Here is a 16,036-nt window from a genome sequence, read left to right on the forward strand (position 1 = left end):
GGTTAGAGAAGTGAACCCGCTCTTTCGCAAAAACCTTGAATCTCACGATAAATTACATTAATTTAGATTATCATTTGTATAAAATAAATACAGCCAAGGCAGCTGATTAAGATTTTAAAGTAAAATATTATTTTATGAAATAATAAATAAAAATTAAAATTAATCCTAAAGAATGAGACAGGGCACAACAAACCAAAAACACCCAAATTATGAATCTTTACAGATTGGTTCTTCTTTTTTGTCTGTTCCACAGCAGAGCAACACATATAAAAAGCGGATATATAGGCTTGTGCACATAGCAAAGCAAGACAAATAATACAAATAGATACAACAAAAAATGGTATTATAGCATATACGAGAACATGCGTGTGAAGAGAAAAGCATAAAAAAGATGAGAACCTTGTTTATCTTCTGAAGTCTGTTCATCTTCTCCCAAAACAAACCAACAACGTGAGAATCATATGTTAATAGGGTGAGATTTTTTATGGGGTTTGGTATTTATACCACCCACTCAAAAGTCTCACACAATACATCATTTAATGAAATACCTCAAAATCGGTAAGTTTTTGAATACCAACGTACTTTTTCTAATCTTTTAAAAGTCCTAATTGAATACCACCAAACTTGCATTGATGATTTTAAAATCCGAATTGAATACCATCAAATTTTTATTGATTACTTAAAAATCATAATTGAATACCACGGGACTTTTAAGCTTCAAAAAAATCTATTAAAATCTTAATTGAATAGACCCATTCAATTCTAACTTTTAAAGACTTTTAATGAGTTTAAAAATCTAGAGGTATTCAACTATGACTTTTAAATAGTCTTTAAAAGTTTAATGGTATTCAATTATGATTTTAAAAAGTCTTTAAAAGTTTTGTGGTATCCAAAAAATTAATGACTTTTGAAAACTTTGTTAAATGAATGACTTTTCAATACTTTCAAGCTTAATTCTTAACACCAAAAGTCTTGCTAATTTACCCAAGACTTTATCAATGAATTCGATCATGCTGCAGCTTTGGCCATTGCGAGGGTGTGCCATCATGTTTGGGTCTCTAGACCCCCTCCCTCTTTGGTCGGTGTACTATCAAGACTACCTACACCACGAATTTGATTTTTTTTCTTGGCTTCCATTATCTGTCCTAGGAATTGTTATGATGATGAGCCGTTTCTTGATTTTTTTTTCTTTCTTTTCAATGCTTGAAACAATTGCTACGTACTAAGAGCTATGGTGGGACTGCATTGGTTTCTTCCATAAATTTTTTTTGCCTCCATTTGCAATTTTTAAGGCCTATATGTAGGAACATATGATTTTGTTACAAAACCACATTCTCCAACAGTAATTTAGTTCTCAGCATCCCGGGGTTTACAGCTAACCCCACATTCTGGTGCTGTTATTTGGCTTGCCTCTATCACCATGCCACTTTACTTGTATCTCCCACCCAGACAAAGTACACTTTTAGAAGGTCTTGAGGATCTCAACTTCGTTCCAGCAATCGGATAATCTGTCCCTTCTTCCCCAAGACCCAGCTCTACAAACTAAACTAATTAAATCCATAATATTGATGACACACCTTATATTTGAGTTGCATCCAAGAGTAGCAACCTTATTTTCTCCATACTTGACTGTTCTCAAGTGAAAAGTTCTTAGACATGGAAAAATATTTCTTTGCTTTTACACAATTGTATCCTTTTTTTTTTTTTTTTTTTGGCTACTTGTTCCATATGTGGACTAGTTAATTCACCATACAAAACATAAATATTAGAAGCAATTTCTTTTTTCGTTATAATACTCTATGATAAATATTAAAAATTTAAATACTATTCATGATAAATATTAAAAAAAGTAGATAGAAGTATGTAAAACTCTATGATAAAAGTATATGAAAGTATATCACTTAACTTTATAAAGTACGTAAAAGTCATTAAGAATTTGTCAACTCTATAAAAATCACTCACTTACAAAAAGTCTTTAAAAGTTAGAATTGGATACACCCCCCTTAAGCACCAACCGCTCGTTTGCCAATACTAGTTCCTGCAATGTATCCGCCAGACCAAGCGTTCTGCAGCAAAAACAGCCCAAGGAGAACAGTGATGATTTTGAACTAACATATGATTATAAATGGCATGGTAGAACATTTTCAAAGTCTAACATGGGATGGGGAGCTAGACCATTAATCATGAATTTTCTCTCTTTAACTATTACATTATGCCAGTTGCAATTTCGATTATAGAACAAAGAAAAAAATTGCTTAAACCTGTCAAGATTATCAAGGACACGGTCAAAGTCCACTTCGATGATGGACGACAAGATATTAGATGGGAAAATCTCCCCCAATGGTTCTTACGAGTTGAATGTTTGACCATGTAAATCCAAATCTTGAGCAAGGCAATATTTTCAACACCAACAATTTATTTCTTACTGCCAGACTTTGCATGCAGTGACTTTACAAGAAGCCCTCTGAAAATTCAAGTTAATATTCAAACATACTACAGTTATAGTATTAACAACCTGTTAAATGGTTATAATTTGTCATTTCTTTTATATGAGAGGTCTTTTACCTGAAAATTGAAACCACCAGTTATCCCATCAACGTTCAGTACCTGAAAACAGATATTTACTTTTCAGCACCATAAGTTTTTATTTTTTTGGTCGAATTTCAGCACCATAAGTAGGACACCATATGCCTGTATGTGCATGCACGAGTGCAAGTATGGACTGTTTTTTTTTTTTTTTTTTCCAATGAACAACACAAGTATTTTCTATGCATACTACCTCTCCAGCAAAGAATAGATGTGACTGGATTTTGCTTTCCATCGTATTCATCGATATCTTCACAAAAGCAAGAAACACAATTACACTTCTAATGAATATGTGTGTGTGTGTGTGTGTGTGTGTGTGTGAGAGAGAGAGAGAGAGAGAGACCTCAGAAAGTGGAACACCACCAGCAGTGACAAATTCATCCTTATATTGACTCTTCACCATGAAAAGAAGCACAAATTTCAATAAGGTGCAAAAGATTTGTCTTAAAGAAAAAACTTGGGGGGGTGCAGAGCAGGTTTACCGAAACCTACCTTTCCTGTAACATAAAAGTTACAATGCTTTAACATATGTGCAAGAGAAATTAATGAGTTCTTTGAAATGGAAGCCCACAAGGTATCACCAAGTAAACCCTACACATGAATATTGAAAGAAAAAGAATATCTATGAGGCTAATTTCTCTTTAACTGTGCAACATATCATGTTTAAGCTTGGAACAAAAATCAAACCTGGCGACCCAATATATATATCCAAAATCTCTTCACAAGGCCAAATTCTGAAGGATATGAATTGGACAGTTTTTGCTTCTGCAGGGGTATAGGCAAAAAGCAAGAGAATTGTCAATTCAAGCACAACAAATTGCAAGAGTATAATGTAAGTGGGAAGTATTTAGAATAAAATTAAGCGTATTGTGTCACAGTCCTAACATAAGTGAATATATAAACATGGGCATACGTCTTCAGTTGATAAGATTGTTTCCAAATTTAGAAGTTCGGTCTTAAGGCATTATGTCATTACTGGTTCACACCAACTTCTTCCGAACCTAAGTATTTGTAAGTCCACCTTCTTATGCAAAACCCAGATACAGAGTTGGGTGTGCTCAATTATAAACCCACCTAGCCCCATCGTTACTCATAAAGAAACTAGTTCCACAGCTCCACTTTGACCATGACATTTGATTAAATAGAAATCTACAAGTTCACCAAGGAAGCAATAAGAGTTAAGACCAAGGACTACCGCAAACCGATTTTTGTGTTGGGTGAGGATTGACTTCAGATCTTCTATATGCACATCAGGTGTGAAGTCTACAATAAGAGTCCCTGCATCCAGATGCTACCAAGTTGAGAAAAAACAATATTTCAAAGGTAATGAAAAGACGTGGCCGGAAAAATAAAATAACAAAAGAAGAAATCTCCTTTCCTTTGTATCCTGAACTGGATAAAACACAGGCACCCCAAGCAGATAACCGAAGAATTGCAGGCCCACTGAATCCCCAGTGCGTGACCAACACAGGTCCAACCTACAGTTCCAAATATTTTGGATATGGCACATGAATTATTGAAAATCTAAATGATGGCAACAAATAGAACATGCCTGTGTAAGCTGTGGTGTATTCCTTCGGGCATTCTCTATTTTCAGTGTTGCCTTAACTTTAGGGAATGTAATCTGAATGTGATTAAAAAAAAAAGGGTTAAGAACCATACACAAGCTTGTTTCTCTAGAGTACACATGTTTCATAAGCAATATAAGACAATGATGGTTAATAATTTGATACGCAGTAAGCAAAGGATTTTGATCATAATGAAAGAAAATTACCCCTGACAAATCTGCCAGCCGTGGATCCTCAATCTTGAAAGTAAATAAGCTTGGTACTGGATCTACAATTGAATGACCAAGCTGAGATGCAAGACTGTAACCCTGTGACAAGAACAAAGACATTTCAACAAACTCAATCCATCAACATGACAACGCAAAGGAATAAGGACCTATCACAACCTGCTTGCTATTACCACTGGCAATCAAAAGATAATCAGCTTCAACATATTCAGGGGAACTGAAGGTACGCTTTTCAATCCCTAGAAGAAATTTCCCTCCAGCAGTAGGAGATGCAGTTATCACAGCTTTTCCAGTCTGCAGAGAAACTGGTTGAGGAACAAATTTCAGCACAAACAACTTGCAAGTCATAATGTTAGAACTCTGCCACTCAAGCATCCTGATTTGGATGTTAGATAAATATTATAAGACCGAGAAAGGAGTAGAGAGGACTAGTTTTCTATGAAATGACAACATACTTGGTGATTACTGAAAATAACTTCTTGCCAAATAAAAGCCATCTTAGATGTAGCTCTTCAAAAAGAGCCCCATCAGGGTTAATACAAAGGAACAGACTGAAGTGATCAAATAGCAGCATCATTCCATTAGTGGACAAACATACCTCCCAGATGTGTCGATTCAGACATGAGACAATCAATTATCGTAGACGAACTGTTGCTGACAGGAAATACTCTTCCATCGTCCTCAATCTACGGTCAGCAGAGAACAAATTAAACATGCACAATAAAAACACGTTTAAAGAAACTGACATGTAGCTTGGTACCAACCTTCAGCCTAACCCCATGTTCAGAAAACCAGGACATGGTATCAACTGGCCCATGCACATTGAAGAATGCTCCTCTCAATTCTTTATGACCCCTGGGGTAATTTTCTGCCAACATCTACGACCAAAATCATCATTCTGAACAAAACCAAAATGTATGCATGCAAGATGTTCTAATTTCAATTTAACCACATGTATTTACTACCTTATTATCAACACAATGCCCATTTGTCACATTGCATCGGCCTCCTCCAGAAATTTTTACCTGCCAATAACGAATGGATGATAAACCAACTTGGCTTAATAATCTCTGATTGTTGCCGTTAAAAAAAAAAAAAACTAGTGAAAAGAGACTTACCTTGGATAGAGGCTTTCCTTTCTCAATGACCACTACATTGAGATTAGGAGCCAGAGTTTTAGCTCTAATTGCTCCATAAACCCCAGCTGCTCCGCCCCCAACTACCACCAGTAGCTCTTCACTTGTCTACCCATCAAACAACTCAAACAAATAAGTTCAAAATCTTCTAAAGAACATGAATATAAAAAATTGCGTCTTAGAAACAAAGATAGATGAAAAAATTATTATCATGCTACCTTATTTTGAGCTCTGGGGATGGCAGTTGAAGTAAATTTTCTTTTCTTGAGGGTTGAAATAAGACCGCCATTGTTTTTGGTGGTAGTTGCAGCTTCTGAGCAGACCCTAGAGTGAAGGAGGACGAAGCGCGCCAAGGTGAAGCTCATAGGCGCTCCCTCCTGTCTATTCGATTTACGATGCCATTTGCTTGCACCGTCGCTGCGGATAAAGCAAAAACGGTAAGGTGTGGGATTATGACGTGGCAGGAGTCTTATAGAACGACGTGTCGTTGAACTCCTATCCCTCTCTTTTTGGGTCAAACTCCTATCCCTCCCTTTGGTTTTCAATTCTTCCCCCAACGGCTTCAATACATGCAGACAGACGTATATGCGTATATGAGCCGGTTCCTCTGCAACAGTAGCATACAAGCATGGAAGCGATGCATGTCTTTAGCACAAGGCTGCAGCAACATGCGCAAACTCAAAGCCACCCACGCCATCTTCATCACCTATGGCCTCCACCTCAACAACTACGCCATCAGCAAGCTCATCGCCTTCTGCGCGCTATCGAACTCTGGTGACCTCGCGTATGCGTCTCTTCTGTTCAACCAAATCCAGACCCCAAATTCTTACATTTACAATACCCTCATCAGAGCCTACTCTCGCAGTTCTCAGCCTCATTTGGCTGTGCATTATTTCCTTCTCATGTTGAAACAGAGCAGCTTGGGACCCGATAATTATACTTTCAACTTTGTCATCTTGGCTTGCGCAAATTGCTCTTGGCTAGTTTCGGGCAGGCAAATTCACAATTGGGTTGTTAAAAATGGGTTGGTTTTAGTGGATGCTCATGTTCAGACAGCCCTTGTTAGACTTTATGCCGAGTGCAAGGTTTTAGATGATTCCAAGAAGGTGTTTGATGAAATTCCTGAGAGAGATGTTATACAGTGGAATGTTCTTATGAATGGGTATGTTAGGTGTGGTTTGGCTTCTGAGGCTTTGAAGATTTTCCGGGATATGTTGGTAACTGGGTTTGAGCCTGATGACTTCTGTGTGGCTACTGGGCTCTCGGCTTGTGCTCATTTGGGGGCTCTTCGGCAGGGGAATTGGATTCATGAGTATGTTAAAAAGAGGAAAGGGTTGAAGGCAGATGTGTTTATCGGGACTGCGCTTGTTGATATGTATGCCAAGTGTGGTTGTATAGATTTGGCTGTGGAAGCCTTTGAGGGAATGCCAAAAAGGAATGTGGTCTCATGGGCAGCTATGATTGGGGGGTTTGCAGCACATGGATATGCAACTAATGCAATTCATATCTTGGAGAGAATGCAAGTGGATGATGGTCTAAGGCCCGATGGGGTCGTCCTTCTTGCAGTGCTAATGGCTTGTACTCATGCAGGTCTCCTGGAGAAGGGTAAGCTTCTATTAGACAACATGAAAACTCAATATGGGATTGTGCCCAAACATGAGCATTATAGCTGTGTTATAGACTTGCTCTGTAAGGCAGGTCGGTTAAATGAAGCACTTAAGCTTATCAGAAGAATGCCCATGAAGCCACTTGCTTCTGTCTGGGGTGCTTTACTGAGTGGGTGCCGAATCCATAATAATGTAGATCTTGCAGAGCTTGCTGTTAAAGAACTTCTACAGCTAGAAAATGATGTCAGGGGAGAGGAAGTCGGTGCTTATGTTCAGTTATCAAACATTTATTTGGGTGCACGGAGAAGTGAAGATGCAATTAGGATACGGAAGATGATTGGTGAAAGTGGAATCAAGAAGACACCAGGATGCAGTATGATAGAGGTGGATGGGAAGGTTAATGAGTTTGTTTCAGGAGACGTATCACATTCACATCAAGCATGGATATGCGCAATGCTGGACCTAATATCTGCTGACTCAATTCAGGACCCTTTCTAGATTATGTTGAATGGTCTGCATACTTAACAGTTCTGGATCCTCAAGGGTTATGACTTCGCATTGCCCATGGCTGCTCAAATGTTCTTATCAAGCTGGTTTCGCATAGACTTCACCCGCTGCTAGGCAATGTCTGAAGGAAGATGCATGGTTAACATTGTGTTAACTCTGTTAAGATGGATTGGGAAAATCTGCTGTCACCCTGAATGGAGCAGCAAAGGGTACGTAGAATTCTTTCCTATAACCAATCCTATATACCTTATTTCATATTATTAACCCTTTAATCACAAGCATTGAGATGACAAGTATTCCCGGAAGATATTTATAATTTAAAGATTTATCTTTGCAGGATGATGGACTCTCAGTCTTCGATTCCTAAGTGCTATTGGTCACCACCTGCAACAGAGGCTGGTACGATGGTAAATCTGCTTAAATTTCTTTATCCGATCATGGAAACACTACCAGATTTAATAGCACCGTCCCGATTTCCTAATGTATATCAACTCCATGAATTATATGTTATAGTTTTAATGAGATTATAGATGGATTGGTTTCACATGGATTCTACTTACTGATCTCAATTATAAACTTCAACCTCGCTTTAGTAACCATACAATTGGAATATAGTTGGTTGTGCCAAATGAGACTTGTCTTATTTGTTCTCATACATCAAGAATATCAAAAAATGAACAAAGTAATTGCGTATAGCCCTGAAAAATTTAACGAACCAATTTACTGAATAATCATCTGGAAAAGACATTTCCTTTGCTTTTGTGCATGATTTGCTACTTCCTCTCTGTAGCGATGTGAATGATGAGTTATGGTTATTCCACTCTGCTTCCTATCTGTATTTGCAAATTTGAGCAGATTCGGAACTGAATGTATAGAATAAGCGGGCATCTGATGTTTGTAGGTTTTGCAAATTCAGTCCAGTCACAAGTCACTTCCTGCTGGTGAAGGACACAAGACAACCATTGTTAAATCAGCATGGATATACAAATAAACAAGGTATATGTTTTCATTAAAACGTTTTTGGATTTGTATATGTGGGTCTATTGATTACTTAAATATGTTGAGAAATAATATGCATCACATTATCAGTAAATATGGTACAAAATAGTTTCATTACATTTCAAAAAGCTTAGTAGAATCACCGATATATCTAACATGTTTAGAACCATCAAGATGAAGACATGAAAAACCTGTTAAGACCTTGAGAACTACGAACCTTCAGATGAAGAGGGAACCACAACAACATGCATATCATGGTTGTTTGGAGGAAGATGTAAACGAATGGGATACAGTTTCCCATTCAGTGGATTACGAGAACACACAACAATTTCCTCTAGCCCGATCTCTTCCTTCAACTTTTTCTTCAACCCCTCTACCTCGCTACCCTTGAAGGAGAAGGAAAACTCCTCGGCTGAATCCTCGACGTCTCCTTTATCATTAGCCACATGATAGTGGATCATTCTCCCTACACCTTTCATCGGAGAACCATGATTTAATGACTCACTTGACTGCATTCAAGAACAAACAACAAAATCATCCAACTTATCACAAAAAAAACAATCAAATTTGATAGCCACAGAAAAATTAGAATCGTCTTGTCGATCAAAACAAACCTTTTCTTTGGAAGTTCGCGGCGACCTAAGCTCAATCTTGGATGGAGATGTTGGTTCTGTAGGTTCTGCAAGCAGTTCAGGTGGTGGAGGGGGCGGGGGTAGAGCCACTGGTCTACTTTCTGGAGATTCAGGCTGACGTTCTGGAGATTCAGGCCGACGTTCTGGAGATTCAGGTGGTGGAGGGGGCGGGGGTAGAGCCACTGGTCTACGTTCTGGAGATTCAGGCCGATGTTCTGGAGATTCAGGCCGAAACTCTATAACATCTATATCCCACAGAACCCAGTCCTGGGTTGCAGTTCTATGAGGGACATCATGGGTGATAGAGTTTCTCCAAGGCGGCACACCCCCGTTTGCGCGCAAGAATTGGCCGTAGGGAGTCTTAAGCCTGACCTGACATCCTTCTCTTATAGGCTCCCATTCCAGAGAAGAATCCAATCTCTTTGGCAGGGTTTGTTGGACTTTCTTGCCTCTCAATCCTAGCCTGAACGGCATGTTGGAGGCTGTCAAGTACTTGCCATAACAGCTTTTGAAACGTAAAGTGTTTGAATTTTTGACAAACTCCACAGTCCATCTCGCATTCCTCACCGTTCCATCCCGATCTTGGCATACCGACTCATGATCTTCGTCTGCTAATAGATATTTGTCGTGGTGACTTCGTAAGCGTACCACTCTGGCTGTTTTGAACAACTCCATGTTTGTCTGAAAACAATAAGATTGATCAAGTACTATGATTAAGCACAGAACACAGAGAACCGATAGATTGAACAAAATGTATAACGTTAATTGTGAAGAGTTAAGAATGGTGATTAGTTTTTGTCTGAAATTTTGAAATGTAATATGCATACCTTGAACTAAAACGGCAAATGATATGAAGCAAATTGGCGCCTTGCGTGATTTGTTTGTTAATGGCAAGGAATTAGAGGCAAAGGTTGACAAAGGTTGAGGAAATTAAGGAAACTATATATGAGAGGAAGATATATTAAGCCTAAGGGATGGTCTTATCTTATGGTTGAAAACCCAAATCAAAAAAGGTCGTTCAGAAAACAAACGCAAATACTGGATTTGGAGAAGTGGTGGTTGGGCACGTATTAGGCGAAGTGATCCAAGTTCAAATTCCAAATTTATATCTTCTTTTTTTTTTTTTTAAATTTATTTATTTGTGTGTCTCTCTAATAACACCATCACACGTCTAAGTTGACCCAACAATTATTTTACACCTTAAATTACGTGCTTTAATACTTGGAGAAATCTTTGTATGTTCCGGATACATCACTGGTACACATAGGTCATTTAGAAATATTCTATACTCTAGCACTTGATCTAAAAACCCATAAACCATAACATGCATTGCTTTGTTGGGTGATGTGCATTTTTTAAAAGACTTGCAATATATCTCAATTACATCTTATCTAATTTCATGGTACTATTTATTCATTTGTCCAAACGATGGGCGCTTGTTAATTTATTTGTCATTACAAATGCAAAAAAACCAACAAATTGCTAAATAGAAGAAGAAATTGAGTCAGTTGTATAGAAAAAGATGGTCTGACCAAAATACATGTTATCAAGTGACACTAAGATCTTTTCTTTTTCTTTTTTCGATTACAAGTTACATTCAGATCTCGAGATCATAAGCTGGCAAATTCCGACATCAAGCATGCTAATTTTTTTCCTTATCTGAAGGTGAATTATGTTTGGGCGATGTAAGATCAATCTCCGTTGGAGATCCGGGCTCTGTTTGATCATGATCATCATCACCACCAGTACTAGTAGCGTCATGATCACTATTAATATTTGCTTGTTGTCGTTGTCGTTGTCGTTCTTGTTGTTCTTGTTGTTGTTGATCATCCAGACGAATCTCCACAACATCCACATTCCACAAAATCCAATCTTTCGTTGTACTTCTCCAGTTAGGATTGTCGTGCGAGATGGAGTCTTTCCACGGTGGTAAGCTACACCCATTTGCACGCAAGTATTGCCCGTTGGCCGTCTTCATCTTCACCTTGTATCCTTTTGTCACGCTCACAGGCTCCCATTCCACTATTGAATCCAATGTCCTCGGTAGGGTTTGCAATACCTTCTTGCTTTTGATTCCCAGAAGGCATGGCGTGCTTAAGGCCGTTAAGTATTTCCCAAAACAGCTCTTCAATCGTAACATGTTCGAATTTTGGCTGATCAACTCCACCGTCCACCTTGCGTTCTTCACCGTGCCGTCGCGGTTCTGCCAAACGGAGACCTCATCGTCAGCGGCTAAGAGGTATTTGTTATGGTGGCTTCGGAAGCGTACCACCTTGGCTTGCTTCAGAAACTCCATAACGTATGCATGCACTGATCTGAACACAACAAATTACGTGCCATATTAACATGCATGCATGCGTGATTGAACAAAAAACGTATGACATCAATATTTTCTAATATATCTGTGCTAGCTTGAAATTAAATGCAATTAATTTGTACCTTGAATTAATATGCCTTGCCTTTTGGTGGCGGTCGACCGGAGCTTATGGAAGAACTAGAAATTAAGGTGGATTGATGTGTTTATTAATGGCAAGGGAATGGAGATTAGAGAGGCAGAGGCGGCCTGAAGTTAAGGAAAGTACTTGAGGAAACTATGAGGGAGAGGTATATAATTGAATTTAAAGGGATGGTTATGATTTTATTCACCAAAAGAAAAAAAATGAAATGAAAATTTTAAGAATTTTATACGAGGCCTACGCGTGAAAGTAAGAATAATTTTAAGAATTTTGCACATGTCCCTCACTCATAGATGTCGGCTAATTGGGTAAGAACTAATTAAGACCATATAAATGTGTGGTTCTTAATTCGTAGGGAACTAGTTAAGATTTTTAACTCGTACGGGACTAGCATAAGTTAAATGTGGGGTTTATCCCCTTCGAGTTTGATTGCGAGGTCCACTTCCCAAACAATACTAATACGTTCTCAAAATCAGGAGTGTAATTGATTCAATTTTAAGTCTTTGCTTCTCCAAGTAAATTTTATCAGTTAATTTTAATGTTAAATCGCTCTGTTATTGTAATGGCCCTTTGTGATTAGTGACTTTTTTTGGCTGAATTATGAATGCAATCCCAGAATCTCTCAACAACCAAAAATCATCAGGTTCACTAACACATAAGAAATTAAAAAAATATATGTGGATTTGATTCGCTCAAAACCAAGAGGGGGTAGTTGATTCAATTCCAATTCCTTACTTCCCCATTCCAAGTAAACATGTCATAATATTGAAGCTATTCTTGATGTGAGTTATGTTGTCACATTAAAAATTAAACATAAATGCATGACCATTTTAATCTTCAATTCATAATTATCATGTTCATTAAATTTGATTTTCAATTATAATTCCAATATTTATCTCACTTATTTTTTTTCAAATTGAATACAAAAACAGAAAACTAGATCTTCAGACTTCTAATTGTTGTGAAACTTATACAGTCTACTTTGTTTGTCATTCTTTTGGCACAAACAAGATACAAAAGAAGAGTTATTTACACTAATATACTTCATATATCCTAACAATTTACACTAAATTTCTCTGCCATGGGAAGGGCAATTTAAAAGATGGGTGATGATTTCTGTCCACAAAACACACACTTGATCTAATTCCAATGTCACATCTAATTAGTTGATTTTGGCATATCATTAGGCCCAAGCCAATTAGCTTAATTAGTAATTAGCTTCTTTAATTGATTGAGGGGCATACAAGTGATTTTCAGCTAACCGTGCAACTGTGTATAAATATATGACTCCGAGATACTCAAAAATCAGTTCAACAAGATCTACATTTGAAGAGAGAAACGTTCAAATTTTACTTGGTCTTCTAATCCCAACTCAGTCTTACCAATCGCAAATCAAACCTGCTTTTTGATGATCAAACCAAACCAATATCTTATATTCATATTTTTCAACAAAATAAACACTCCAATCAATCTGGATTGATGATCATCAAAACCATCGATGAATGTACATTCTACCCTACAATGACGATCAAGGGAGGCACAAGCCAAGCCTGTGCTGCGTGCAAATACCAAAGACGACGGTGCGCTAAGGACTGCCCTCTCTCTCCCCACTTCCCGGCCGATCAGCCCAAGATGTTCCAAAACGCACACCGTTTGTACGGCGTCTCCAACATAATGAAGATCCGAAAGCAAGTTCATCCCGAGCAACAAAACGAGGCAATGAGATCAATCATATACGAATCCAACATGCGTGCCAAATTTCCAGTCACTGGCTGCATGGGCATCATAAACCAATTGAACTTCCAATTACAACAAGCCATCGAGGAGCTTCGTTACGTCAGAACACATCTCTCAATTTGCAAGGACCAATGCCAATATCGAATCCCTCCCTCTCCCCCACATTACTCATCATGTCCTTCCTCGCAATTGCAACTAGGAATGCCTTCCAACAACGACGCCTCCGCCGCTCTGACAATTTATCAGCACCAATATCAGTATGCTTCTGCTGGTGGAGGCGCCGCCGCGATGTCCTTTGTGGCTAATGAGTATCTTGCAAATGGACTTAGTGCGGTTTATATTGACGACAATGATATGGTAAAACCTCTTAGGGTTCAAAATCCTTATTATAGCGATAACAATGTTGATCAACTTATGGCTGTTCAGTCTAATTTGGTTTCGCCACAAGCCTTTCCTATCCACCAAGAAATGGACGTTCCTCACGATTACGATGACATTCCATTTGATACAATTGCTGATGATCGGCAATCATATATTGAATCCAAAGAAGCCTGTGAGTCAAGGTAATTTGTGCTAGCTCCACACATTTAATTGATACTAATTAATTAGATATGTATATACAAATATATCTTCTATATATATTAACTATAGTGTAGTGGTTTGGAGTAATTGTTCCCGAAGAAAGGTCATGGGTTCCAGTCTTAGCATCCTTATAGTGATTAACAAACTTAATTAAATTTATTTGCAGTGCTGAATCATCGTTCAAGGGTACCACGCAATCTATTGAGCATGTGTCACAGAATGATCTCAAGAGTGCGGCAGCCTGCTTCAGCCTAACAAGTGTGAAATAGCTAGCAACGGGGACAAGTGAAGTTAATTTCAACACGAGCTCTCCTTAGTTTTCCATTCTTTTTTACTACTTTATTTGTTTTCACATTCTAGTGTTAAAAACCTCATAGATTTGACATATTTGTTTCCACGATTCATTGAATAAGAGAGATTTTTTCATGGCCTGAATTTGATGTGATGTTTTGGATTTGAATTTTTTTTTTTTTAGGAATGCCTTATAGCATTGCTTATAGGGTTGCCAGTGCCACACTCCTCCCAAGATCGCATGTCTACACAACTACATTCCAAATAGAAACTATCAGGGTTGTATATATGGTTTGTTAATTTATGTATAAAATTTAGTTTAATCCAATCTAATGATTAGGCACCCACTACGGATTTAGCCAAGGGCGAAACTACATGTAGGCTGCCCTGGGTTGTAACCCAGTGCAACTTTTGTCCCAACTAGTTTTGACAACACATAATTTTAAGATTTCTATATTTTAGCCCACCCTGCCAGCTCTCCCATATGTGTGCGCAAGTTCTTCACTTTTATGGCTGGCTAGTTAAGAAAAGTCATAGTTTTCTAGTTTAGATTATGTTTTCATCACTCAATTAAGTTCAAAAAAATTTAATTTAGTCGTTCTTGGCTTGACCTAATTTTGTTTTTTGGGTTAACAAAATATTATAGCCCACCTCTTTGATTTCTACTTCCCCCTTGGAGTTATTAGCTACTTCATATTTGATGCAAGCCTCATATCTCAATCACATGTGAAGTATGTTTTAGAAATGTGGACAATTAATGTCTATTATTTTATTCTTTGACTTTAGGCTTTGGTTATCTCTTATCATATTAGATTACTACATTTTACCTCATTCAACAAAAGTTTTATTTTGTCTTATATTATGTTAATATGCTGCTTGACACAATCAACATGCTCACCAAACCCTGCCGAATATCCTCATCAACTTGGTGCAGAATTTGCTCCAGATGAAATGGTCAAGCATGAAGAGACTCTTGAAGAATCTTTTCCATTCTTCGGAAATCAAACCCAGCACGAGTAGGATTTACGCACCGCCAACTTGAAACTTGCGCCTAATCAAACATGTTGGCGATAGATTGATATGCAGTACAAATACAAGATTCCCCTTGTCATTGCCAAATGGTGTTTCTGAATGTGTACTTAATAAAGAAAACAGATGTTTACATATATTAATCTTACAGATTTACACACATACATCTTATTAAATCGAGGGGATGTCATAGGCTATAATTGAGGAAACTAGTTGTCAAAACAAGGTAGCTAACGGGGTCTAGCCTAATGGAAAATGGTTTTGACTTGCATACCAGAGATCTTAAGTTTGAATCCCCACAATATCATAGTTGTGTGTGTGTGAGAAATCCTCATCTCTTGTAATTTAAACTAGGGCTTCTTAGATATAGGTCCATTTTCTTCAAGATGTAATGAATGCAGTCCACATGCTTTTTCTTTTCAATTGCAGTCCATTCTCACCAAGTAATCAATTAGTATGTCTATAATTTTTAAAAAATTTACAGTATATGCCATTATCATAAAAAGGAATTATATGAAAACACTTTTCCTAAAATTTGATGTTTCTATGTATGTGTGTGTGTGTGTGTGTTTCCTCTTATAGGTAAAAAAAAAAATTCTTGAGTTTTCTTAAGTAATTTTTTCTAGAGTTTCATATATATACATACATACCTGCCTTCCAGGTAATAGGTTTTTTTGTT

The 16,036-nt window shown here is 37.7% G+C and overlaps 5 protein-coding genes across 9 annotated transcripts; 2 read left to right on the forward strand and 3 right to left on the reverse strand.

Annotated features, from left to right (window-relative positions):
* Positions 1–1,836: 1,836 nt before the first annotated feature.
* On the reverse strand, positions 1,837–5,945 carry LOC110752430 (FAD/NAD(P)-binding oxidoreductase family protein). Of its 2 annotated transcripts, XM_088250446.1 has the most exons (16): positions 5,736–5,942; positions 5,500–5,625; positions 5,347–5,406; positions 5,146–5,259; positions 4,980–5,067; positions 4,541–4,686; positions 4,361–4,462; positions 4,139–4,210; positions 3,964–4,064; positions 3,782–3,863; positions 3,274–3,351; positions 3,079–3,177; positions 2,930–2,980; positions 2,780–2,836; positions 2,566–2,607; positions 1,837–2,066 (listed from the first exon to the last, which is right to left on the reverse strand). In XM_088250446.1, exons 1-16 carry the CDS (start codon positions 5,880–5,882, stop codon positions 2,004–2,006), a joined length of 1,428 nt encoding a protein of 475 aa, XP_088106572.1. In that variant the 5' UTR covers positions 5,883–5,942; the 3' UTR covers positions 1,837–2,003. The 2 variants fall into 2 exon arrangements, with proteins under 2 accessions (XP_088106572.1, XP_088106573.1); XM_088250447.1 differs by lacking the exon at positions 2,780–2,836 and having other exon boundaries at positions 5,736–5,945.
* Positions 5,946–6,081: 136 nt separating this feature from the next.
* On the forward strand, positions 6,082–11,060 carry LOC110752473 (Tetratricopeptide repeat (TPR)-like superfamily protein). Of its 3 annotated transcripts, none has more exons than XM_088250444.1 (4): positions 6,082–7,840; positions 7,969–8,038; positions 8,533–8,627; positions 10,928–11,060. In XM_088250444.1, the coding sequence occupies exon 1, from the start codon at positions 6,087–6,089 to the stop codon at positions 7,620–7,622; it is 1,536 nt and encodes a 511-aa protein (XP_088106570.1). In that variant the 5' UTR covers positions 6,082–6,086; the 3' UTR covers positions 7,623–7,840; positions 7,969–8,038; positions 8,533–8,627; positions 10,928–11,060. The 3 variants fall into 3 exon arrangements, with proteins under 3 accessions (XP_088106570.1, XP_088106571.1, XP_021808830.2); XM_088250445.1 differs by having other exon boundaries at positions 7,969–8,030; XM_021953138.2 differs by lacking the exon at positions 10,928–11,060 and having other exon boundaries at positions 8,533–9,384.
* On the reverse strand, positions 8,192–10,211 carry LOC110752475 (actin cross-linking protein, putative (DUF569)). 2 transcript variants are annotated; one of them, XM_021953139.2, is made up of 4 exons: positions 10,090–10,211; positions 9,245–9,943; positions 8,848–9,139; positions 8,192–8,569 (listed from the first exon to the last, which is right to left on the reverse strand). In XM_021953139.2, the coding sequence occupies exons 2-4, from the start codon at positions 9,935–9,937 to the stop codon at positions 8,553–8,555; spliced, it is 1,002 nt and encodes a 333-aa protein (XP_021808831.1). In that variant the 5' UTR covers positions 9,938–9,943; positions 10,090–10,211; the 3' UTR covers positions 8,192–8,552. The 2 variants fall into 2 exon arrangements, with proteins under 2 accessions (XP_021808831.1, XP_021808832.1); XM_021953140.2 differs by having other exon boundaries at positions 8,194–8,566.
* On the reverse strand, positions 10,890–11,839 carry LOC110752477 (uncharacterized). The gene is made up of 2 exons (XM_021953142.2): positions 11,702–11,839; positions 10,890–11,577 (listed from the first exon to the last, which is right to left on the reverse strand). Exon 2 carries the CDS (start codon positions 11,556–11,558, stop codon positions 10,905–10,907), a length of 654 nt encoding a protein of 217 aa, XP_021808834.2. The 5' UTR covers positions 11,559–11,577; positions 11,702–11,839; the 3' UTR covers positions 10,890–10,904.
* Positions 11,840–13,059: 1,220 nt separating this feature from the next.
* LOC110752476 (LOB domain-containing protein 27-like) lies at positions 13,060–14,466 on the forward strand. Its single transcript, XM_021953141.2, has 2 exons — positions 13,060–14,018; positions 14,204–14,466. Exons 1-2 carry the CDS (start codon positions 13,198–13,200, stop codon positions 14,304–14,306), a joined length of 924 nt encoding a protein of 307 aa, XP_021808833.1. The 5' UTR covers positions 13,060–13,197; the 3' UTR covers positions 14,307–14,466.
* Positions 14,467–16,036: the final 1,570 nt, after the last annotated feature.

This window comes from Prunus avium, chromosome 3, assembly GCF_965620075.1.
Source record: "Prunus avium chromosome 3, drPruAviu1.hap1.1, whole genome shotgun sequence".
In the NCBI taxonomy this organism is placed as follows: Eukaryota; Viridiplantae; Streptophyta; class Magnoliopsida; order Rosales; family Rosaceae; genus Prunus; species Prunus avium.